The 24,901-nt window shown below is 35.7% G+C and overlaps 1 protein-coding gene across 4 annotated transcripts in view; it reads left to right on the top strand.

Annotated features, from left to right (window-relative positions):
- LOC136034357 (katanin p80 WD40 repeat-containing subunit B1-like) overlaps positions 1-24,901 on the top strand; it is a 202,235-nt gene that overhangs the window by 88,587 nt on the left and 88,747 nt on the right. For 3 of the 4 annotated variants that reach the window (XM_065715488.1, XM_065715491.1, XM_065715490.1), the window contains 4 exons: positions 7,254-7,598; positions 14,218-14,387; positions 21,868-21,983; positions 24,278-24,331. In XM_065715488.1, coding sequence (XP_065571560.1) covers positions 7,254-7,598; positions 14,218-14,387; positions 21,868-21,983; positions 24,278-24,331 — 685 coding nt within the window. The remainder of the gene's footprint in view (positions 1-7,253; positions 7,599-14,217; positions 14,388-21,867; positions 21,984-24,277; positions 24,332-24,901) is intronic. The other variant, XM_065715489.1, reaches the window with a different exon arrangement.

Raw genomic sequence — 24,901 nt, 5'->3', positions numbered from 1 at the left:
TTGAATTTCGTCGTTTCAATCTAGAGGATAGCCGGAGGGGGGAGAGGTTAAGTTTTGACTCTTTCTCTGAGTTGTGAAAAATTACATAAAATGCGTTCTTCTCTAGTATGAAATTGTGAAAAAGAGTATGAAAGTATTTCGTCGAATGTAGAAGCTTCTATTTTTTTCTTTTTTAATAAGAGTTTGGCCAACACCCGTGCCTATAAGTTATGTTCTATTTGCATACTTTTTCTACATAATACTCTGGGAAATATTCAAATCGAATAAATTGTTTGAGTCAAGTTGCAAAGCTGATACAGATAATATACAGCTCGCATAGATTTATTTATTATGAGAAATGCATTTGACTCAAAGCAGATGTAAATGAACGTTTTAGCTCTAAATGAGCGTTTACCATGCTTTGTTCAAGAAAAAAGCGAAGTTTTTCAAAGTTTCGAAGTTCCTGTTTTACTAGGCTCGTCATAAAGGTTTTACCTTACCTCAACTGTTGTAAGGTCTCTGGGGAATTCTCTCATGAAGAGGGTGTAACATCCATGACTGTTTTATCCCTTTAATTATTTAAAAAGCGAGAAAGTAAATTCTGTTGGGTTCCTGCAAAGAAGGCCTCACCTTAGGCGGCGATTGGGAGGGACAGGAGGTTTGGGCAACTGCCTCTCCCATGTATTTTGAAAATATCTTCTTGCATCTTCTTCATAGGAATGTCGAAATGGCCTCCTCCCTTAATTTAGAAAAATTAAAATCCTTGCACTTCCCCTCCTTAAGTTTTGTGAATTTGTGCCAATGATCTCTGCATTTAAAAGACAGGAGAAATGTTTTTAAAGCGGCACAAAAATTTTGCCATCGTTCTTCATTAACTTTCTCCTTGTGTTAATGAGGTATTGAGACCTAGGCTACGTGCATTTTGGTGTGATTAAGTACGGAAGTCGTTATACGAAAATAAATATATTTCCTATCTTGGTTTTCTTTTTGGAAGTCAATGAATAATCTAACCAGAGACATAATGAGAAAGACTTATGAGCGTGTATCCCCCTCCCCCCGCCACCTGATTTTTGAAATTTTGCATTACTTCTGTGATTTTTCTGTATTTTTTTTTCAAACAAGTGGTCTGTTTATGTTATTAAGCAGTACAACCCCTCTAATGCTCTAAATCAGTTTTCGCATTTAGGCCTAGTTCAAATACATATTCTAACTTTTTTGAGGTTTTATGTGTTGCGGATGTAAAACGTCTGATTCTTTGCAAATGTAGAATGGACAGTACAGAAGTACAGTATTATACGCAGTATTATAGCGAAAAATCATCTATTTATTAGAAAAAAGTTAGGTCAGCAAATCAAACCGGTAGAAAAAAGTATTTTTTTCTGTTTTTATGGCACTTGGTATTTATAAAGTGACATATAGCGATCGCAAATTCTGTCGGTCTGTCTGTCCCGGTATTGCTAGTTTAGGCACTTCCAGATAAGCTAGAACGATAAAATTTGGCAAGCGTATCAGGGACCAGACGAGATTAAATTAGAAATAGTCGTTTCCTCGTCTCGACCATCTGAGGGGGGGGAGGTTGGGTGGAGTTGCGTTAATTCGGGAAAAAATAGAAAAAATGAGGTATTTTTAACTTACGAACAGGTGATTGGATATTAATGAAATTTCATATTTAGAAGAATATCGTGTTTCAGAGCTCTTATTTTAAATCCTGACTGGATACGGTGACATTGGGGGGAGCTGGAGAGGGAAACCTAAAATCTTGGAGAATGCTTAGAGTGGAGGGACCGGGATGAAACTTGGTAGGAAAAATATACACAAGTCCTAGATACGTGATTCACATAACGGAACGGATTTGCTCTCTTTGGGGGAGCTGGGAGGAGGGTTGATTCTGAAAACTTAGAAAAAATGATGTATTTTTAACTTATGAAAGAGTTATCGGATCTTCATGAAATTTCATATTTTAAAGGACCTCGTAACTCAGATATCTTATTTTAAATCCGGACCAGATCCACTGTCCTTGGGGGGAGTTGGGAGGGGGACTGGAAATCGTGGAAAACGCTTAGAGTGGAGAGATCAGGATGAAACTTGGTGGGAAGAATAAGCACAAGTCCAATATACGTTACAGAAATACCTGGACCGAATCCGCTCTCTTTGGGGGAGCTGGGGGGGGAATTCGGTAAAATTCGAAAAATGAAGTATTTGTAACTTGTGAATGGGTTTATCAGATCTTAATGAAACTTGATATTTAGAAGGATCTTGTGCTTCAAAGCTCTTATTTTAAACCCCGACCAGATATGGTGACATTGGGGGGAGTTGGAAGAGGAAACTGGAAATCTTGGAAAACGTGAAAATTGAGGTATCTTTATCTTACGAATGGGTGATCGAATCTTAATGAAACTTGATATATAGAAAGTTTTATGTCTCAGATGCTCCACTGTCAATTTGAATCGCATCCGGGGATATAGGAGGTTGGAGGGGGAAAACCGGAAATCTTGGCAAACCCTTAGAGTGCAAGTTCTAAATACGTGATTGAAATAATTGGAACGGATCCGCTCTCTTTGGGGGAGTTGGGAGGGCGTTAATTCAGAAAAATTGAAAAATTGAGTTATTTTTAACTTAAGAACGGGTGACCGTATCTTAATGAAATTTGATATTTAGAAGGAATTCATGTCTCAGAGCTTTTATTTCAAATCTCGACCAGATCTGGTGACATTGGGGGGAGTTGGAGGGGGAAACCGGAAATCTTGGAAAACGCTTAGAGTAGAGAGATTGGGACGAAACTTGGTGGGTAGAATAAGCAAATTTTGTAGGTACGTGATTGACGTAACCGGACTGGATCCGCTCTTCTGGGGAGTTAGGGGGGTCCAGTGCTTTGGCGAGTTCGGTGCTTCTGGACGTGCTAGGACAATGAAAATTGGTAGGCGTGTCAAGGACCTGCACAAATTGACTTGATAAAGTCGTTTTCCAGATTCGACCATCTAGGGGACTGAAAGGAGAGGAAAAATTAGAAAAAATGAGGTATTTTTAACTTGCGACTGGGTGATCGAATTTTAATGAATTTTGATATTTAGAAGGACCTCGTGTCTCAGAGCTCTTATTTTAAATCCCAACCGGCATTAAGCCTCTGATTTTCCTTTTAAAGTAATCTATTGATTATTAGAATTTTGCTAGAGCTCATACCATGTGAGCTCTTGGCTCTTCCGGCCTCGTCACAAGTGCCATATGAGCTATTAGCTTTTGTTTTTTATTAGAGTCTGTTATAGAGTCCTGTTCGTAATCCAGGACTCCTTTTCATAATTCCTCATCCTCGTTCTTAAGCTATATGCTTCTTACTTTTGAAAATAATTTTGAAAAAAGAAAAGGTGAATGCTGACAGAAAGAGCCTTGAATATGAAAAGCTCAATTGTATGTCAATAATATGTCCCAGTTTTTAAATTTCGTCTTGAATATTCTCATTAGTGGTCTTTTTTTTCTTTGTGCACACAAGTTATTTACGTGATATGAATGAAGATGGTAATTAGCCTACAATTTTAGCAGTTGTCACTACCATCAACGTTTGTAACTGATGTTGAATTCAAAGGTTAACATGAAAGGGAAAGTTAACAGACACATAGTAAATCTTGCAAATTCATGTTTCATGATATTCAGATACTTTTTTCTGCTGTTATTGGTTTATCGTGTGTATTCGATCTGCCAATTGACCGTCATTTACTTGTATGCTCTGAAGAATACAGGCTTACCCTAAAGATTGCGTCTCACGAAAATGCTGAGTGAAAAATTCACACACGTTTTCTCTATTGCATTGATGCCTGTACATAGGAGCGGGTATGTATGTGGGTGTGGAGGGGGTGGCTTCTGACCTGGGTATAACCTTGTAATTTCGTGAAGTATGCGCTACTTGTGTAATATTCACATAAGTTACACGTTTTCTCTTTTTTATGGCACTTCCCCTTCGGCCAAGTGCCATATACCGATCGCAATTTCTGTCAGTCGGTCTATCGGTCCCGGTTTTGCTAGTTTGGGCACTTCCAGATAAACTAGGACGACGGAAGTTGGCAGGCGTATCAGGGACCGGACCAAATTAAATTAGAAAAAGTCGCTTCCCCTATTCGACCATCTGTGGGGAGTGGATGGACGGTTAATTCGGAAAATCAGAAAAAGTATTTTAAAAATGTCTCCGTGCAAGCATGCATAGCGTAGTGGATATGGTGTTTACTCCGAACGTCGTAGGTCCAATTCTTGACAGCGATAATTTTTATAAGTTTTTTTTTATTCCTCTGCCATTTTTAGTCTTAATTTTTGATTTGATTTTCAAAACCTTTTTTAAGATGTCTTGCCTTGACTAACACTTTTACCAAAAAAATCAGATTGAATCACGTTTTATGGTGATTAAATCTGGAATTTGCTATAGTACGGGCCAGCAAGCGTAGGAGGAGGTAAATCAAGCGATGGATTTAAAGTGATCAAAAATTATAGAAAAAACTATTCAGACTAAGAGGCAGAAATCTTGCGCAGTGGTGTTTATCATGGTAGCCTCAAAAAAAAAAAACAAAAAAAAAAAAAACAAAAATCACCGCGATAACATTGTGAAATGTTGGCTCTTCTGACCTCGTCACAAGTGCCATATGAGCTCTTGGCTCTTGTTTTTACGTTTATTTCCTTCCAAAAGAAATTTCTCCGTAGGTCCCTTTACAGGCCTTTCGTTCAAAGTTGGAAGATATTTCACGGAAAAAATCTTTGTGACCTGGATGTGCTACATATAGACATTGACCCTATTTTAGTGATTCGTACGGCAAAATTCGCGAACTGCCTTTTATTTTTGCTTATACATACATAGTACAGTAAATTGCTAATTGCTATAAGGCAGTGATTATGACTTGATTTTGTACAGCCAAGGGGTATATGAGGAAAATTTGCTTCACGGGTATATGAGGGTGATTCGGATAATAAAGATCACCCAAATCACCGCCACAAAATTAAGAGCAAAATACGTGAAAGTCTAAGAAAATGAGGACATTCAGAGTTGAAAACTTGCATTCTTTTTTACCAGAAAACTGTATCCCAAGTAGAAACACAATTTTGCTCCTGTCGAAGATAAAATAAATTTTATTTTTAAAATGTATACAAAAAACTTGCAACACCTGTTAAGAAAGCCCCAAAGGTTTTGTTGGCAGCAGGCGGCAGTCTTCTCTACTCTACATAGTACTACATACAAACATATAAACTACATACATATACATACAAACATACTATTGTTTCGCAAGAAAAAAATCTCAACTGCAGCCTTGAAGGATGTCAGATGACTCGAAATCTTACTTCAATTGGAAAAATATCCCATACAGAGGGGAAAAAATTTCTTAATTTAGTCGTTTCTAAATTAATTTGTTTCAGAATTTAGTCGGTGTGCTTCTATGCTTACATATGTCTTTGTTAAAATTCCTCCTCTTCATCTCAGTCTAGTCATCCAGTCTTTCTCGCATCATCTGGAGGGTATAGCCATACCACCTACATTTACTAAGTGGGATTAAACCACAATTCATTAAGGCCGTGTTTGGGATCTCATCCCCATATTTGGTTGCTACATTTTTTATTTCCTCAAAAATATGTTTAGCATACGAGGAATATTTTTGAATTAACCTGCACTTTGAAATAAAAAGAGAAGGAATACTTGGGAATTTTAAAAATGAGTGTACACACTTGAATGTTACACTTTTGAACTAGGCTTAAATATGATCATCCTCCAAATAGGGACGGTTGTTGGGTATTGTTATAATAGTGCAGCTCCTTGTTGGCTCCCTATTAACAATTTATTTGTCACTTTTGACTTAGATCCCCTATTTAGACTGGAAACACACGAAGTAGGGTTAGCACCACCCCCTCCCCATCTCCATAAGCATTAATCGGAATAAAAAGGCAATTTTTTTGTTCGTTGTTTGTCAGTGCAGGGGGGGGGGACAAAAGTTCGCCCAATGATACAAAAAAATTACAAATGTGAAAATCACATTATCATAGTTATGTATTTTGGAAACAAGGAGAGTGCGCTTTGATTGGCCGATGTATACTAACCAAAAGAACCCTCAGACACAAAAAAAAGTAGTGAGACCTCTATGCCAAAAAAGGCAGCTAAATTTTAATAATAGGGCATCATTAAGTTGGTGCACAATTAAAACAAGCGTTTCAACTTGAATGGGAACCATGTTCAGTAGCTGTTAAAGACCAAGCTTTAAGAATGTGCTTATTGAAAGGTTTCTTGGTTTCCCTTTTTTACTCTAAAGCTCAGCTTAGTTTTTCTGAAACTATATATAGTATAACTAGTTATACTTAGTTTTTCTCTTTTTTTAGCACTCGTGCTTTTTTAGCGTATGCAGCTGCGCTTGTCACATATACCTTATTTTTTACTCAAACCCCTTTGCTCTCTCACACATAAAGTTTGTGGATTTCCCCTTCTCCTTCCGAAATTTTAAAATAGAAAAATGGTTTACGCGCTAAAATATAAAATTAATTAATTTGGTACTTGTTACTAACAGCCCATTGCAGCACGAAGTTCTGTGGGTCAAGCACAGAAGTGCTAAGCTAAATCAGTTTTTGGTTATATTTTGCTTAAGGGTCGCTAGTTTTCGAGTGCCTTGTCACAGGCAAGTCTGACCCGTAGTTTGCGGAGTCTCATAGTGCAGCTAAATCCTCTTCGCTGTGCTGTCACGAGGTTATAATTACCACAAGTTTAATCTATTTTCCATTACTAATTTCTATTCATTTTGTCATACTTTCTTTTATATTGTTTATGTAATTGCTTTGTCAGTTGTGGCAAAGTTATGCTTATTATATATTGAATTTGTTTCTTTCAAATAGTTTGATTTCAAAGATACCTAAAACTTATATTTGCTCTCAGATTTTAGTCTTCATTTGTTCAACAGTAATAAAAACTTAAACAAAAAGGGAGAAAATTCACCGTCTCCCTGCAAGGTTCTTTGTCTGGTTTTTATAAAAATATAGATACGAATTTACAAAGCATAACTGATCATAACGTATCTTTCTGATAAAAGGAATACTTCCGAAAGTTAATGTTTTTAAAAAGTATTCATTTCTATCTATTGGCTAATAAGCAGGATCCCTTCCCGCCGTTATATTATTGGGTCATTTTATTACTGAAATTACTTTTGTAACGTAAAAATTAATTTCTTCTTTTGTCATTTTTTTCTCACTTCTTGCCTTTTTATTAAGAGAAAGCCATTTATTGAACAAAGGTATTATTTAAAGGACTATATTTTTTTTAGATATTTGACATAAGAGCTGGAAAACTCATTTCCGAGCTACTTGAGCATACCAGCTCAGTGACAGGAGTTGAATTCCATCCTCACGAATTTCTACTAGCCAGTGCCTCAACCGACCGACGGATTCTCTTTTGGGACCTAGAAACGTTCCGGCTCGTCTCCTCTTCGGATAAGTCTGACGGACCGATTAAAAATATATCATTCCACCCGGACGGAAAGTGTCTGTTGAGTGGTACTCCCGAGGGACTTCGTGTATATACCTGGGAGCCTTGCCGGGTACTGGACTTTGTGCCTTTTAGTTGGCCTCGCCTTGTGGATTTTGCTACGACCTCATCGCAAACACAGCTGGTAACTTGCTTTTATATCTACTTCTATTTATAATATATATATATATATATATATATATATATATATATATATATATATATATATATATATATATATATATATATATAGGCACCAGATTCTGAAGTAAAAGTGATGCGAGGTGTGAGGAATCTTACTTGTGACTGCTCTTACGTAGTCACAATAGGGGCTGATGGTGAAATTTTTGTCTAAAATACTCAGGATTGGTAAAACGAAAGCACTTTGGTTGAGTTAGTTATGTGAAAACTCAAACAACCATATTTATTTTGAAAAATTGGAAAAATCACAGACCCAGTTTCTATTGAAAAAACTACATGTGCAGTTACGCAATTTTAGAATTAGCGGACTCCAAATAAAAAAAAGTAGGTTGAAAAAAAAAGCTAAAAACACCTTGTTCTAAACAACTTAATAATGTTCAGCTCTCTTTTGAAGATCCACTGCAGTTGTCTTTGAGGATCAAAAAATTGTTAAGTGTTTGAATTTTTAAGGACGGAAGGTATTGCCAAATATAACTAAGTTGTTTTCTTTCTGATTTTAACAGTTCATAAGCGCTGGCAAAAATATGGTACTTGCTTAAAAACTTTATAATTCCGAAACAACCGAAAGAAAAATCTTAAAAAATTGCGGTTGTCACGTATTGATAAACCTAAGTTGGGTCCAGGAACAGAAAATGTTTTTAATTTAATGTCCATGGTACTTTTAAAACAGAATAGGGGTGACAACCTGCTTCTCAGTAAGTTCAAGTAAAGACATTTCTTTGATCATAGTTAAAGGTTTTATGTAGTGGGCTGGATAGTACAGCATACAGATTGAGAAGTTTTTTTGAAATATCCAATAATGTTGCTGGGTGGCATCGATGCTTTTCCAATTTTTTGATTTTCTTGTGGTTTTAGTGTCTAACCAATTTTCATATTTTGTGAAATTGTAAGTTAAGTTACACAAGTGCACACTCTTTCATCTTTCTGTGGAGTTGTTGAGATTTATCAGGTTAATGTCTTATTGCAGTAGCCTACTCTAACCCACTCGATCTTTATTAAGGGGATTCGGTACCTTAAAAATCATTTTGCGAGTCTCATCGTCGAATGACTTTCTCAAAGACGAAAGACCATTAGCAGATTCTTCCAACACCACGGGGAATTTCCAAAGCAATTTTGGTAAAAATTGACAGGAGTCTCAAATGTGTCAGCTAATCCGAAAGGCTAATAAAATGCTACTTTATAATAAATAAAACGCATAATATCTTACTAATAGTTGAGCATAAGGCTGTCTGTGATTTAATGTGCATATAGCATAAATAATATGGATCTCGTGTCGGCAAGGTTTTCAATCAAAGCTGGTATCCTGACCGGGAACGTCCAAAGCTGTCAAATTACTGAAAGGATGCTTCCTTTGAACTGATTTTTGATGTTTTCAAAGCAGGTATGCTAGAATATTTTTAGGGGCTGCCCTTCCTGAACTAAGAGAATCCTGCTCCGCTCAATCGCAAAAACAAAACTCACATTTGCTAATCATGTAAGTATGATTAATTCTGAATATCTGTATCTCCGACATAAAAAGGAAGAAGTTAAATGGTTTTTCTAAGATATCTAGAAAATCGGGTGTCGGTGTTTAGTGTTCTGTCGTTTATTCGGATCTATTTTCCAAGTTTAGTCAAGACTGTGCAATCAATTCTAATTTGTTTGGCCCCAGAAATTGAAAAAAAATTAAAGGTATCGAATTCCCTTAATGTTGTTTTTTTACGTATATTGAACCTTGTACAATCTGAAGAGAATTAGGACCGAATAAATTGATTGTGGTACTAGTAGGGGCTAACGAGTACTAGTATTGGTCTTACCGAGAAGAAGTAAGTGAATAAAAACTCAAAATGTTATGAACAAAACCTCCCGCTTTCAGTGTCAAAATAGTTTTTAGGGCCGTTTCAATTGCTTAAATTCAAAAGTGGTTTTCGTATTACATACGATATTTGTTAGATTAAATGGTTAAGTCAGGTTTTCCGAAATGGGAGGCGCACCTCCCTAGGGAGGCACGGACTAGTTTATGCGGAGGCGCGAATATTAGATAAGATTGAAAAAAAAATATCAAATAAAATTAAAACTACGAAGTCACGCAAAATATCCCAACCCTTTCGAGACTGACGAGGTTTACTGGCCCAGGCTGAGCAAAAGCTGGGCCATCATCTTAAGGTAAAATTGGGGAAATTTTATAGATGCCGGATGGTGTCATTTTGATTAAGGTAATTTGATGTTTTGGGGGTGTTTCCCCCCTTTTTTAGAAATCGGTCAAGTTTTTTCAGGCTCGTAAGTTTTGATTTGTAACATTAAATTTGATGAGTTTTACATATTTTGAATAAGCGACAAACTACGATTCTTTGATGTATCTATTGTTATCAATGCTCTTATAGTTTTGGTTATAGGTTTGGTATTTCTTATAGTTTTGGTTACTATTGAGCCGTATGCTCCTTATTTATCATGAACTGTTTGAAAATATGAGTGAGGAACATAAAGACGTTTTTACAACAATAACGGAATTTATAAACTGCATAAAAACAGTTTATTATAAATTCCCAGCTTTAAATGGGCACCTGGATAAACCTGGGGAAGGTAAGCAGGAAGGGTGTGGGGAAGCACAAGATGCCCCATTGCACTTCCTGGCTGAAGGGCCACGGAACGGAGATCGGCACCGGCGGTTTGGACCTTAAGGGTCTAGTGCCGTCTCATTTGCTTAGAAGTTAAATTGTTTACAAAGCTATGTTGAGTGAATATAATATTTTGTCAAATAAAACTTCAAAAGTATTGCTGCCGTTCGCAAGATCTTAAAAGAGGATTAAAAAGATCTTAAGATCTTAAAGAGGATAAAGATCTTAAAAGAGGATCTTAAAAAGAGGATTTTCTGCATCAGCTGAAACGAAATTGAAATATTGTGCTCGTTTGGTTGTAGAAGATGAGCTTCGTGTAGCTATTCATCATTGAAAACTGACATTTGATAGAGTTTGTGGTAATTATAGGCATCCATATCATTAAAAGACAATAATTTAAAATTGTTATAAATTTCTTTGTTTGTAATAGTCTATCTTTAAAAAAATTCGTAGTACTAAAAATCTTCGTGTCTACATTATTTTATAAAATAGAAGGGATGCTCCACATGATCACATAATTTCAAGGGAGCCGTGGTAAAATAAAGCTTGGAAACCACTGGGTTAAGTTATATTACGTTAAGTCTCACCTCTTACTCTCAAACAAAACGTTTCAAATTAGGCTAGCGTAAAAATCCCTAAAACCATCATGGTCATTGTCTAAGATCATCATAATAATCGTAAGTAAACTGTTCAAAAATTAAAAGTGTGGAACGGACATAGAAATTCACATGCTGATTAAGCGTGGAAGGATTTCTAGTAAAACTTTGTTAATTTATTTTCTATATTTTTTATTATTCATCCAGAAATTTAGTTTTGTTGCTTTTTATGTTGACGTTTCTATAATTAAAGATATATTTACATAATGCAAAGGTCTAAGTAGAGCTGGAGTCACCGGTACCTGGAGTCACGGTGTATTATTCCGAAAACACTCAATAAGTGAAGTTAGGTTCTTTCTACGACATACATTTTATGAGAAAAACCGGTTTCATAGCCACAAAGACAAAGCTCAATTTAGTTTGCTACGCATAGTGATAGAAGATATTGACTGAACATGGATTTTGAAATGAAGATTTGGGATTTGCCAAAGACTGAAAAAGAGGCAATTATATTTTTCCAGGATAAGGGGTTGTTGCCCACAACAGAACAGCGCGTCAATGGACACAACATGACTTTATACTCTTACGAGAAGAAACATTTTGTTCCTTCTGTTCCTATGTTTAACCTAACCCACCCTGAACCACAAAAATAATTTCGTCGACTGTGTTCTTAATAATACACAAGTACCGAGTTACCATAGCATTCCGATGTTATGAAAATTTGCTTCTTAAGATTCCATAACGTCGCGCAAATTTTTAAAGTTTTGCTAGTGTGAAAGGTCCTACGGCGTAGTGTGAAAGAACCATAAGACCTTTGACTTCAGTCCTAAGTGAATTGTATGTCGCTAGAAAGAGCAACTTTTTCGGTGCAATCTAATTATTCCCAAAGGTATTGTAAACCACATGTTTGACCACTATGGGGAGAAAATTTTTATTTCGCCTAGAAATTGTAACGAATATTCCATGCTTAATAGATAAAAAAAGTCACGTGGAGCTTGAACTCGTTTGGAATATTTATTGGCTGCCCGAAAATAGTTGAAATCACCAAAATCGTTCCTTGATCCAATACGCCATGTGTTAACACAGTCTAAAGAAGTCGATGTCGTTGCAACCCCATGTGTTCAAATTCTGGGAGAAATATTAGTGCCACCAACCCTAAAAGTATTATTGAAAACCCGTTACTGAATTGCCTCGTGTGAAATGTGGCTTTAATTGTATCACTATTGTTTACAGTATGTCTTCCGGTTCATGTTTGTGTTTTGAGGCATATATAGTGAGATAATAGTTAATTTGATCAGCTACGGTGGTTTCACCTAATGCCCACAATTATTTATGTGAATGATCTTGTTTTGTTATTTTCCTTTGCTGAAGGAAGTGAAGAAGAAGTTTAACTCTAGACTCTAACTTTCGATTTTAATTTTTCAAACGTTTTTAATACGAGTTATTTTTTTGGCTCTTAAGACCGTTCTTTTTTTAACAAAACCGATGTAGACTATTTTTATTAATTTTAAACTTATATTGTATTTCTATAAATTAAAATAAAAAGAGCCTCTAACGGGTAGGACTGGCTTCAGTAAAATTTTCGAAATTTCTTGGAATTTCAAGCGTTTTAAGAATTTGAACAAATATAAAAATATGTACAATTTTTCTTGGAGGGCCGTGCCAAAATACAAGTTTTGTGCGTGATTGCGAGGTAGCTAGGTTTTTGAAATACCAGGGTTGCAGTAGATCTGTCGGAAATCTAAGGCGAACCGGACTAAACAACAAAATACAAGTAGGAACAATGGGGAAATTTTTTCTATAAGACAGTGAGTGGAATGCAAACTTTAAATGGATATTTCGACCCTATATCCAAGGGCAGTCCTCAGCAAAACAAATGAAAAAATATATAAAAGAAGTCCTGGTTGAACTTCTTTGAAGTAATGCTAGGACTGTTTTAAAAAGATTTTAGTTTTAATGATCATACTTAAATGCGAGTTTCTTTTATTATTTTTTTTTTCACTTTTTTTGCTGAGGACGGTCCTCGGATATAGGGTCGAAATATTCATTTAAAATTAACATTACACTATCTTATAAAAAAAAAAACTCTATTGTTCTACTTGTATTTTGTTGTTTATGATAGAAAGGCAGTGTTTTTTTATTTGTAGAGTAGTACTTTATTATCAAGGAAACTCTCATAACATAAAAACGGTGATAATATGAGATTTATGGGGGTTCACTTTCATTTTTGACAGGGCTACTTCAATTGCAACGTCTTCGAGAATTTCCATTGCACTGCTCTTAATATTTCGTCTGCACTTTTCGAGCAATGACATGTCATCCACAAACTTCCATTGATTGGCTGATTCATTATTAAGATTGTTAATCATTACCAAAAATAGTAAAGGACCTAAAAGCGTGCCCTGCGGAACTCCGCAAGAAATAGGGAGTGAATCAGAATAAACATTTTATACTCAACAACTTGACTCTCATTTGACAGAAAAGATACAATAATATTGACTAGAAAATGGGATACATTAAATTCACTAAGCAATTATTCAACTAAAACATTATGACTAACTAGATCAAAAGCCTTTTGGAGGTCAATAAAAAGGAGATTGAGTAATTTATATACAGTATCGAGGAGACTGACCAAGTAATGTGTTGTTGATAAACCTTTCATGTTTCTGAATTGTTGTTCATTTGTAAGCTCAAGGATCGTCTCTTTAAGCCAATCTGCTGCGAAGCTCTCATACAGTTTCGAGAATATCGGTGTTAAGGTAATTGGTCGGACTCTATAAAAATCCAATCTAACACCTTTCTGGGATGTCAGAAAGGGGGTATTGGGGATGTCAAGGGGGTATATTGAAGTTCTCTTTAGTTTACGTATTTTTGCCTCAACATCAACAGGCTGTACTACAGGGACATCCTGGTCTGATGCTGGGGAGGGGCTGGGAATATTACATGAGAGAGCAGGGAGGGTTTGTACAATAGCGGCAAGGTGTTTATTTAATGAGTTAGCTGTAGTTTCGCGGGATCATCAAGATTAAAGTCAACATTTTTGACTGTTTTACCACTGATTTTCTTGACTGTATTATACCACTGCTAAAAGCGGGGTCTTCGTCGGTATTTGCGAACCGGATTATGATTCATTAGATATATTCTTAAAACCTTTTATCTAGATCCCTATCTTATTTTATGATCTAACTGAGTAGAAGTTTATACTTTTGTTTATTTTTGTTTTAAATTTGAATTTTAAGATGGTGCTGTTTTTAGGTAAACTTGTAAAATTACACAGTGAAAAATCGAAGACGAAGCTAGCCAGAGTAGCTAGAGTTCTTAGCGATTTCATCCATATCTAAAGGTCCATTGTAAAAAAAAATTATTCTAGATTGGAGCCTCGTGTCACTTAAGCAACGTGTCTGTATACGTTGTTGACCTTAAACGTGTTATTCCCATTGGTGGCCCTCCTCCAGATAGTCCAATTAGTGAGTTTAAGCACGGTCAAACTCTCAGGAAAAGTTTCAACAAAGACCGACCGCCAGGCGGAATTAGCCCCAAGTAAGTTTTTTCTTCTTTCTGTTTAAACAAAAACAACCAAAACTTCCAATTAAATTTTAAAAGAAATTTTATTTGAGAGAATTAAAAGGTGTCTAGCTTAATAAGTTTTTTTGTCTATGTTTAACACTCTTATAGAGCTTAAGTTCATTTTTTATCTTTCTAATAGGAAAAAATACAATTATTATATATTATATTTTATTTTTAATTTGGGAAGATTTATGAAACTGAGTCGAGGTTTTTACGCTAAAGTTTTTGTTGTTTTAAACAGTATAGTTGTGACAGAATCAAACTCTAGCGTAAAGAGCGGGGCATTGAGCAGGGGACAGCCCCTTTCATATAGAGAATAATTTCTGTTTGTTTTAATTTTTAATGTCGCTCCTTAGTTTCAATTAAAATAAACTTGTTTGTTTTTACTCAATCGTTAGTAAAGACGGTGGGAGCAGTGAAGATATTGAAAGTAGAATAGCCAAGGCTCTTAATGTTCTTTCACTAGTTGCTCTCCATTTTTTTTGGTGACTTAAAAAGGGCACTAGAACTTTTTACTTTCTCTCGAATGAGCCCTCTCGCGAGATTCTAGGACCAATAGATCGATACGATCACCCCTGACAAAAAACAACAACAAATAAACGCGCATCCGTGGTCTTTCTTCTGGCAAAAAGTACAAAATTCCACATTAGTGCAGATCAGAGATGGAAACCTCTGCAGTAAAGTTTTCTGACATGCTGAACCTGGCGGTGTGATTTTCTTTAAGGTTCTATTACTTTTAGGGACTGTTTCTCCTTTTTTGAAAATAAGGTGCATTTTCTCAGGCTCGTAACTATTGATGTCTAGGAATAAACTAGGATTAAACTTATGAAACTTGTATATTTAAAATCAGCATAAAAATCCGATTTTTTCATGTATCTATTGGTATCAAAATTCCGTTTTTTAAAGTTTCGGTTACTATTGAGCCGGGTCGCTCCTTACTTATAACTCGTTACCACGAACTGTTTGATGCTACCAAGGTAAATGAAGCTGTCCTCCTGATGAATCTTTTCGTTACCCAACGTACCATCTTCGTTACCCATCATTACCATCCGTAACCATTATTGTTACCCATCTTCACTTATTTCTAGCCTTAGCGACTTAGTCTTCTTAACATTAATTTTCAAACCTATTCTAGCACCCTGAACTCGTAAAACCTATAAAAGTTTAATTATTCTGCTCACCCTTTCATCTAGGATGCTTAAATCATCAGCGTAATCTAAGTCCAGGATTTTTTTACTTCCCCATTTGATCCAGCATTCTCCTATTGCCTTTCCTGTGTTACTTAGGGTAAAGTCCATCAAAATGATCCTTGTAAAGGGGGATAGAACATAGCCCTGCTTAACTCCTCATTCAATACGAAACCAGCTGCCAACCTTATTTCCTACCTAATTTATTTGTCAGGTATACCATATAAGGATAAGACCTTTGCTAAATCTTTTCTATCAACAGAATGGTACGCTTGCTGATAATCTATAAAACGCCGGACCAAAGATGTTTGTTAACTCAGGCAGTTCTTAATTATTAACCTAAGAGTGAAAATTTGATTGACATATCCTCTATCTTTTCTGAAACCGCTCTGTTCTTCTCTTATAACTTCGTCTTCAGCACCCCTGTGCAAACAGGCCAAGTCAAGAGGAGAGGCTATCTGTTTTTTGTTTTTTTCACCCACAGGTGAGTGGAGTAAGTAATCCGCATATTTTTTGTCTTCTGATCCGCAAATATTTGTTCTTCAATAAAAAACCGAAAACTTCGATCTATGAAAGATATTAAGTAAACCAAAAACAATGGTATTCTTTTAATCATCTTAAATAGCAATAATGAAGCTTAAACGGACGTAAGTGACAACACATTAGAAATAAGTCACCGTCCCCTCAACGTTGCTATGAATCATCTTGTATAATTTGCTCTTTACTGAAAACCCAAGATAGTTGAGTGTTTTTACTCTTACTTGCTATGGGTGGACGGTCGCTCGTTGTTAATTGGTCACTATAGTATTTTCTCCTTTTTTTATGGAAAAAAAGCCAAAAATATTTTTTCTTTGGATAGCTGAATACAGCCAGTAATAGCTAATATACACATTAACTGGAGTAATTGGATTAGTTGGATATGACAGTTTGAACTATCTTTAATGAATTATTTTAAAATATTCAAAAAACCTTCATGTTTTCTTCTTTCCATAATTTTGGCATGTGTTCCTTGTTATTTAAACGCTCACGATGTTTGTGTTCTAAAGAAACATTGAACTTCAACAAGCTTTGATTGAGACCTTCAAATGGATTCTTGTTTCTTTTACATAAATTGAATTTAAACTGAAAGTAAGCAGCTATTTTTTTAACTGAAAGTAAGAAACTGTATTACAACTTAAAACGAACAGAAATTATTAATTATATGAGGGGATTTGCCCCATTGTCAATACCTCGCTCTTAACGCTATATTTCGAATTTTGTTCCAATTCTTTAAGAATGATCCCTGAATCACAAAGGCCGTTTAATTAGAATAAATAATTCTTTTGAAATTACTAAAACTACTTTAACGTAAGGAGTGAGGTGTTGACGAGGAGGCGAAAACCGTCATATACGTAATAATTTCTATTCGTTTTAAGTTTTACTGTAGCTCCTTACTTTCAGTTGAAAAAATTTGTTGTTTTTTATTTCATTTCTGTATGTTTTTAAATAATACTGGGAAATCCAGCGCCCCTTCATTAAAATTCTCTTCTCCCATGAAAAATTCCTCCATGGAAAGATTCTCCCACGTAAGCCCTACCCCACCAGAAAAAATTTCCCCGGAAAACGTCTGTATGCTTCCTAATAACCAATACTATATATAGACAATAGACAAAGTTCTTAACTTGCAGCCCTTCCCCCTGGGACTTTGGGGGATTAAGTCGTCCTCAAAGATATAGCTATTAAATTTTTCGACTATGCTGAACAAAATGACTATCTCAAAATTTTGATCCGGTGACTTTGGGAAAAATGAGCGTGGGAGGGGGCCTAGTTGCCCTCTAATTGTTTTGGTCACTCAAAAAGTGCATTAGAACTTTTTATTTCCGTTCGAATGAGTCCTCTCGCGATATTATAGGACCACTGGGTCGATACGATCACCCTTGAAAAAAAAAAAAAAATTAACACGCATCTGTGATCTTTTTGGCAAAAAATGAAAAATTGCACATTTTTGTAGATAGGAGCTTGAAACCTCTAAAGTAGTGTTCTCTGATACGCTCAATCTGATGGTGGTACTTTTATTAAGATTCTATGACTTTTAGGGGATGTTTCCCCCTTTTTTCGAAAGTAAAGTGAATTTTCTCAGGCTAGTAACTGTTGATTGAACTTGAAATTCTTTTGGTGTATCTATTGGTATCAAAATTCCATTTTTTAGAGTTTCAGTTACTATTGAGCTGGGTCGCTCCTTACTTACAGTTCGTTATCACGAACTGTTTGACTTTTCTTTGCATAATTTCATCTTCACATAGTAAATTCAACTGGATTTTAATCTATACTACCATGTCTACACTAGTCTGATCTCCATATTTCGTATACTTGTAGTAGGAAAATTCATAGGAATATAAATCTTAGAAACAAGAAGATTTCCCCATTCCTTCTTAAGGTTTTTGGAGAAGATTGAAGAACAGTGCCAATTGAAGTACAGTACAATGAAGTTTCATATTTTGACCCCTTCCACTAAGGAAAATCTTCCCCGCCCCACCTATCAGAACAGCCCTTAAGAGAAACAAAATGGAAGACATTATGCAATCCAAACCATGTTATAATTGTTTAAGATTATGCTGTATTAATTTAAAAGTGATTTAGTTAAAAATGTTCGATATTTTTTCCAACGATTATGTGTCTAACTTGGTTCAAGTTAAAGTGCATTTCGTTTGCTTTAGTTTTAGTCTTATCACCCAATAATCTTAATTATTTTGATATATGTTGATATGCGACGCTACAGCATTCAGTGCCACTATACTCACTATGAGAAAAAATACCTGAACATTTAGGGCATTTCTGCCCTTTTTGATTCTATCCCACATGCAGAGACATCTATCTCCTTAGGAATTTTGTCCAACCTCTGGGTGAATCTTTCTTGGCTTTTTTTTTATTTGGAATAGTAAGAGACAAACCTCAGAGAATCAGGCAGCAAACGAAGTCCAACAACTGCCAATGTCTATTCTTTACTTCAGATTCATTCAGATTCATAGATTCAATATTCAGATTCTTATTGTCCGTATTTTAATGTCACGGTATAATTAGAAAATAAGATGGATAAAAAGCTGAATTTGGGTGAAGATTCTTCAGTATTAAGGGACTAAGTTCACATTGAAATAATTTTCAGTCTTAATATAGTTTATCGTTTTAATTCTATCGCTTAATTAACTTAATTTGTTTTCTTAGTTAATTGTTTGATTAATTATATTGACTTAAATAAAGGTGCGTTATTTTATATTGAACCTTGATGTTAGGTAGCAACTGGCTTGGTTCCAAGTTAGGTCGAATTATCTTACTTTCTGGTACTTTGTAAAGGTTTCGGCTGAAAATTGACCAGTCTCAGATGACACCGTACCTAGCCTCCCTTCAAGGAGAAAGGTAGACTGATCTGTAGTAAACCTAATTTACGTGAGTGCCAGTGTCTTTCTAACGATAGAAAAAAATTATTCAGGGATGTGAAACTAGGGTTTTCATCGGAACCAATTTATTAAAATAACTTTTGAATAGAAAGTGACCGACTGACATTATTAGTAATTTTACTAATGTGATTGTCCAGTTTCAGGTAATCAGAAATAAACGGATACTCTTTTTCTGTCGCTGTTATTGCGATGGTTGAGTCGTCTTCCCATTTATACTTATTGGCTACATTTAGTGCTGGTTTAGTGGCTATCTAAGCTACCTCTTGCATTTTGCTCATGCCCTGACCTCTTGTCAAACCCCTACTTGTTTCCATAACTTTCACTGTTCTCTGTTGTACCACTACAACTACTTCCTCTAATAAAAAGGGTCTTTGTTGGTTTTATTATTGCTTTGGATTGTGGATTCTGTGTCAAGTTAATTAATAACTGGATAAATAATAATTATTCATCCATAATAATCAGTAGATAAATAATACTATTGGTTCTGTATTTGATTCACGTGATGAAGTATGTTGGAATCGCTGAATATAAAAACCTAGGTTCGTTCAGGTCAAAAGTTTAGTCTCAATATTACAAACAAGTCTAATTAATGTAGTGACAAATGGACATTTCTTAATATGCTTAGCCTTTTCTTTTCATTCTGGAAGTTCTCGTCAATAAATGCTACCGTAGTTGCTACTTCATGATATATTTCCTTTCAAGAAGCAGTAACCCCCTTAGATTTTAGTTACCCATCTGTGGCGCCTGGGCCATCAACGAAACCTGGGCATACATCGTGCATGGTTTCTGCGTGTAGGATATCCTCCCACTGGGGTTGTCATGACGTGTACACAAATTAAAATTACGATTATATATGCGCCTGAGCGTATTTCTCGGTTTCCCTTTCAATTGAAGCCCACGTGGCTGCCATTGCTGCATTTGGTTCGGGATTCTTAACTCCTCCATCCGAAGGACTCATTCAGGTTAATTCCGTTTTTTTTTCTATACCGCTCGAAAAATAAGCAGCTTGCCAGTCCTCCGGTAAATCCCAGCGTTACTGATTTTTTTGGTCAGCCGACATTTGATATAAATAACGATGAAGACCACACTGCCTTTCCATCACAAACACCAAAAACAAGAAGAACAATAGGGAATTTTTTAAGACAGTGGGAAACAAATTAGAATGAATATTTCGGCCCGATGTCCATGGGCCGTCCTCAGCAATACAAATAAGAAAAAACAACTTACAAGAGCATAAAATCAATAAAACTAAAATGAACAGTTTTACTGTTCTTAAAAAATCCCACTGTCTTAAAAAATTACCTATTGTTCTTCTTGTTTTTGGTATTTGACATTTGATATGCGCCTCGGGTGCTTATTTTCCAACCATGTTAGTCTTTTCTACGTCTTTTTATCAAGTTCAAAGGACTTGCGATCATAAAACAGAACTGATATGACGTTACTGTTAAAAAGTCGCAGTTTTAAGGGAACATAGAACTTTTTCGATCTGTTCTTAAAATGTTCCTAAAAAATCCCACTGTCTTATGAAATTCCCTATTGTTCTTCTTGTTTTTGGGGTTTGACATTTGATATGCGCCTCGGGTGCTTATTTTCCAACCACGTTAGTCTTTTCTACGTCTTTTTATCAAGTTCAAAGGACTTGCGATCATATAACAGAACTGATATGACGTTACTGTTAAGAAGTCGCAGTTTTAAGGGAACAAAGAACTTTTTCGATCTCCAAACAAAAAATAAGAAATAAAAAGATTTTACTTTCCAAGCTCCTCTGGAAGCGAATCTTAGATATTATCTCTGATGACAGAACTTTTGACTACAGAGCCACTTATAGCAAGTCATGACATTTTATGGCACATTATGTCCCATTGCTCTGCTTTATGAGATTCCCAGAATGTAATACCAATCAAGGTATATTTACTTTCCCTATGGTCTCTCAATATCCTGCTTTAACACTATCCTTCAAACGGTCTGCAATAGCTCAAGGGAAAACAACAAAATGGCACTCTCGCGATTAGTCTTGGCTTATTCTTTGTTCCAATGAGGATGGCTCTCCTATTTAATTAATAGTTCGGGCAATTCTACAAGAAATGCTAATCACATTTTAATTCGCAAATCTTTGAAATAAGAAAGCACATTTTAATGGGGCTTAGGGTTTCAAATGGTGGCAGTCGCATCTAAACTTATGGATTTAAAAAAAAGAGTGGTTCTGATTTTACATCAATAGATGAAAAAACAAGAAATCCTCTTTCTTGAGAAGAGGGATACCCTGTCTCTCGGTAGGAACCTGTGAAGGGCTAAAGGTCTCAAAGCAAGGAAGAGTTTAATTCATTTGCACTCTACATACTACATCTATAATGAATTGACTCTTTCGTCATAAAGACTTATTTTTGGCCAAAATTTGAGTCCCTTTGCTCCTTAAAGGACGCTGAAGTGTAAACTAAGATAACAGAGCTTAGACATCTGAAACCAATTCACAAGGTTCAGAAGTAACAAGAATTCTTAATTAATTAACTTCGTAGACATTAAATCTGAAGAAATTCTACTCCTGCTTCTTTTTGATACTATTAGGTGTAAACGGGACTACAATTAAGGGGGATGTTTTAGAAATTTTTTGTACTAACTTTAAGGAACACTATGGCGTCAAAATCGCCTCTTTTGCAATTTTTTGTGGGTTTATGCTTTTTTTCCGTTTTTTCATTGCTCTGGTTTTAAGGATAGGAATAGAAGAAATTTTTTGTACTAACTTTAAGGAACACTATGGCGTCAAAATCGCCTCTTTTGCAATTTTTTGTGGGTTTGTGTTTTTTTCCGTTTTTTCATTGCTCTGTTTTTAAGGATACGGATAGAAGAGTCCGACAAGTCAAGTAGTACTGATGCTGAAGATGATAACTCTTCAACTGCAGATTTGACGGACTTGACATACACCGCTGTCTTTAGAACGAAACGAGACTGTGAGTATATTATTTTGTTCATTCGATCAACTTGTCTCCTGCTTGGTTACTTCTTTATCGGCGGCTTAGATCTCTAAAAGTTTCTTAATTTTCAGCTCAACTTTCCAAAATATAAATACACCAACGGTGTTGGACTTTCTAATATAAAGACACCAACGGTATTAAACTTGCCCAATTAAAGAATAACAATAAGGGTATGGACAACCCGTGTCACTGGAAGTACGGCTTAAACATGAACACTTAAAACGGATTTTATTTTAAGGTCTGGATTTCAAGTACTGTCTAAATTCAGGAATATCCGATTGAACAGATCTGAAAATTTCTTTGTATAATAATAGAGGTCAATGTCTGTTTTATTTATTTATTCTTAAATAAGAATGTAAATTTCTTCTCTTATCAGTTTCTTATACTATTTGAGAAATTCCCCAAGGAAAAGCTCTCAGGCCATATTTACAGACATGAGGGAGTCATACCATTTATGTAGGGTCTCATATTTTTAAGAATATAATCTGAACGGAATCATCCCTCGCATGGGCTTTGTTTGAAAGACTCCGTTTGCTTAGGACTAAGAAGATACTAAGGAGTTCGGCCAGAATGGGCGAAGTAATATTTTTGCGTAAACTCTGGTGCAGAAGAATGAAAAGCATAAGATAAATTTTGTTTAACAATTGCTTTAGACCGGTCCTTCCCGGCCGATTTTTGGCCATGCCCTACTTAGGCATTTCGAAAATCCTGGTGCCCCACTCGTAATATTTAATTTTTTTTCATTCAAAATTTTACGTGTCTTCACCTGATTGGAGCTTAAAAGGCCATTGACTGGGTATTTTTTCTTGGCTCATCCTATAGGCATATTTTATACTAGTGAAAGATAAATCATGAATACAACACGTGTTACACAACAGCCAAAGGGTGGAGGTCCTGTCCATGATCCACCAAAATACTGCCGTGCCCCATCGGTGGGGCCTGCACCACCCCACGTTGGGAATCATGGCTTTAGACCTACAATTTAAGTTTAGGGTTCTTCAAGCGTTATATTGTTGTGAAACATGTCATAATTGCTTCAAAAAGCTGTGGGGTAAAAGTTTTAGATAAATCAAGATCAATAAATTATGATTGATAAATCAAGAATATTTATTGGTTTTCAGACATAAATGGTCGATTAGCACGGCTGATCATATGTATCCCAGTTCATAAGGCTTCCCTTTTTTCGGTATGTCAATATCGAAATAAAGTTTAATCTAAATGACCATTTGTGGTCTAAAAAAGTATATATATGACGCTATTTTCATTGAGTAGTCTAACAAAGTAGTTCATCTAATCCTTTCTTCATTAAGAAAAAGGAAATGCACGAGAAAGCAGGAACTTGCTTAGAAAGATGGACTCATTTCATGCGAAGTTGATTTTGATCAACAACTGCTTGTAAAACACAAAAATAAAGAAGAATTGGAATATTATGAAACTGTAACAAATCTATTCTTGCTCTCGTAAGGGTTATTCTTTACTTTTTAAGGCTTCGATGTTTGCATCCCTTTGTTTTGTTTACTGATATTTAGAAAAGAATGGAAACCGCAAAGATAATGATGATTTAACTAATTTGTGCTGGAATTCTAACTTTTTCCTTAGTAAAGTACAGGAAAGATTAACTCCCTAATTTCAGTTATGGTGGAGCTCGACTGAATCTTGTTTCTTCTTTCTCTGTTTTTTCTTGTATTCTGTAAGCACCCAAAAGGTTTGAGTTCCGCCATTTGGCACAATTTTTTATGCTTTTTGAAATGGTCCACATGGGGACCCCGTGTGACCCTCTTAGTTTTATTCTTAGCAAAGCCCCAACACTTTTCTTGAGAGTGAAATTGTCTCATCTTACTTATTTGTTTCTGTTATCATTAGTAGCCGTGTAAAAATTAAGCTGATATAAGTTTATTAATAAAATTAATCTAATATAAGATTTAAAAATTAATCTTATACATAGTCCAGATTAACTGGACTGTATGCTTCCAAGTCTTTATGCGATCCTCCTCTCTTGCATGTGACCTTTCATCTCAGTTCTTGAATACCCTTTAAACAATAAGTGGTAACACCATGATTGATTTTTTTCTTATGTTTTCTCCATATCTCTTGGCCTCTTTCTCCTACTTTCTTTGCTTTCACCCTTAGTTTCTTTCTTTTTTCTATCTTTCTTCCATACTCTTGAACTTTTGTTACGGAAACTTTGTTTGCTCAGTGTAGGACTTTTGCACAACTTACTTTCAATCAACGCACCTTCTTTTTTCTTGGACCTGGTTTTTTCTTTGCAGTGACGCGGACGCCACCACCGCCAGAAGAGCCTGAACCACAGTCAGAAGACAAAGGTAGGTTACACAGTGTTTCCTAAATATCTGCTTCAACTGTTTTGCCATAATTCCATCTTACACAATTTCAATGCTTAATGTATTTGCAGCTCTTTGCAAAAATGTTCATTAGCTAGAAGAAAATTTTTGAGCGGAAGTTAAAACTGTTATATTGTTTTGCAATTGTTGTCTGAAGTGAGTTAAGTGTAATCGTGGGAAGGCAGTGGGACTCGGCCTGAGAGTTTTGAGTAAAGCGGCCTCCTTCGCTGAAAGCCGATTATTAGTGAATAGTAAGTTCATGGGAGGCCCCTTGCAATGAAGCCTACCCAAATCTGATAAATTCTGAGTTATTGCTCTAGCTCATCTTCAGAGCTTAAAATGTTGAATATTTTACCGTGAACGTCCGAAATTGGTGAGTGTCCGAAATACTTTTTTTTATCCTTGGATTTAGTCAGCATTACTACTACTGCTACTACTACTACAAATAACTCACTGCAGCACCAAGCCGCCTGGGGCCAACACAGCTACGCACGCTCCTCCTCCAACCTAATCTATTCAAGGCCTCCCTCTTTACACCCTCCCAGGAAGTTC

This window comes from Artemia franciscana, chromosome 13, assembly GCF_032884065.1.
Source record: "Artemia franciscana chromosome 13, ASM3288406v1, whole genome shotgun sequence".
Lineage (NCBI taxonomy): Eukaryota > Metazoa > Arthropoda > Branchiopoda > Anostraca > Artemiidae > Artemia > Artemia franciscana.
This window is presented reverse-complemented; position numbering and strand designations above follow the sequence as displayed.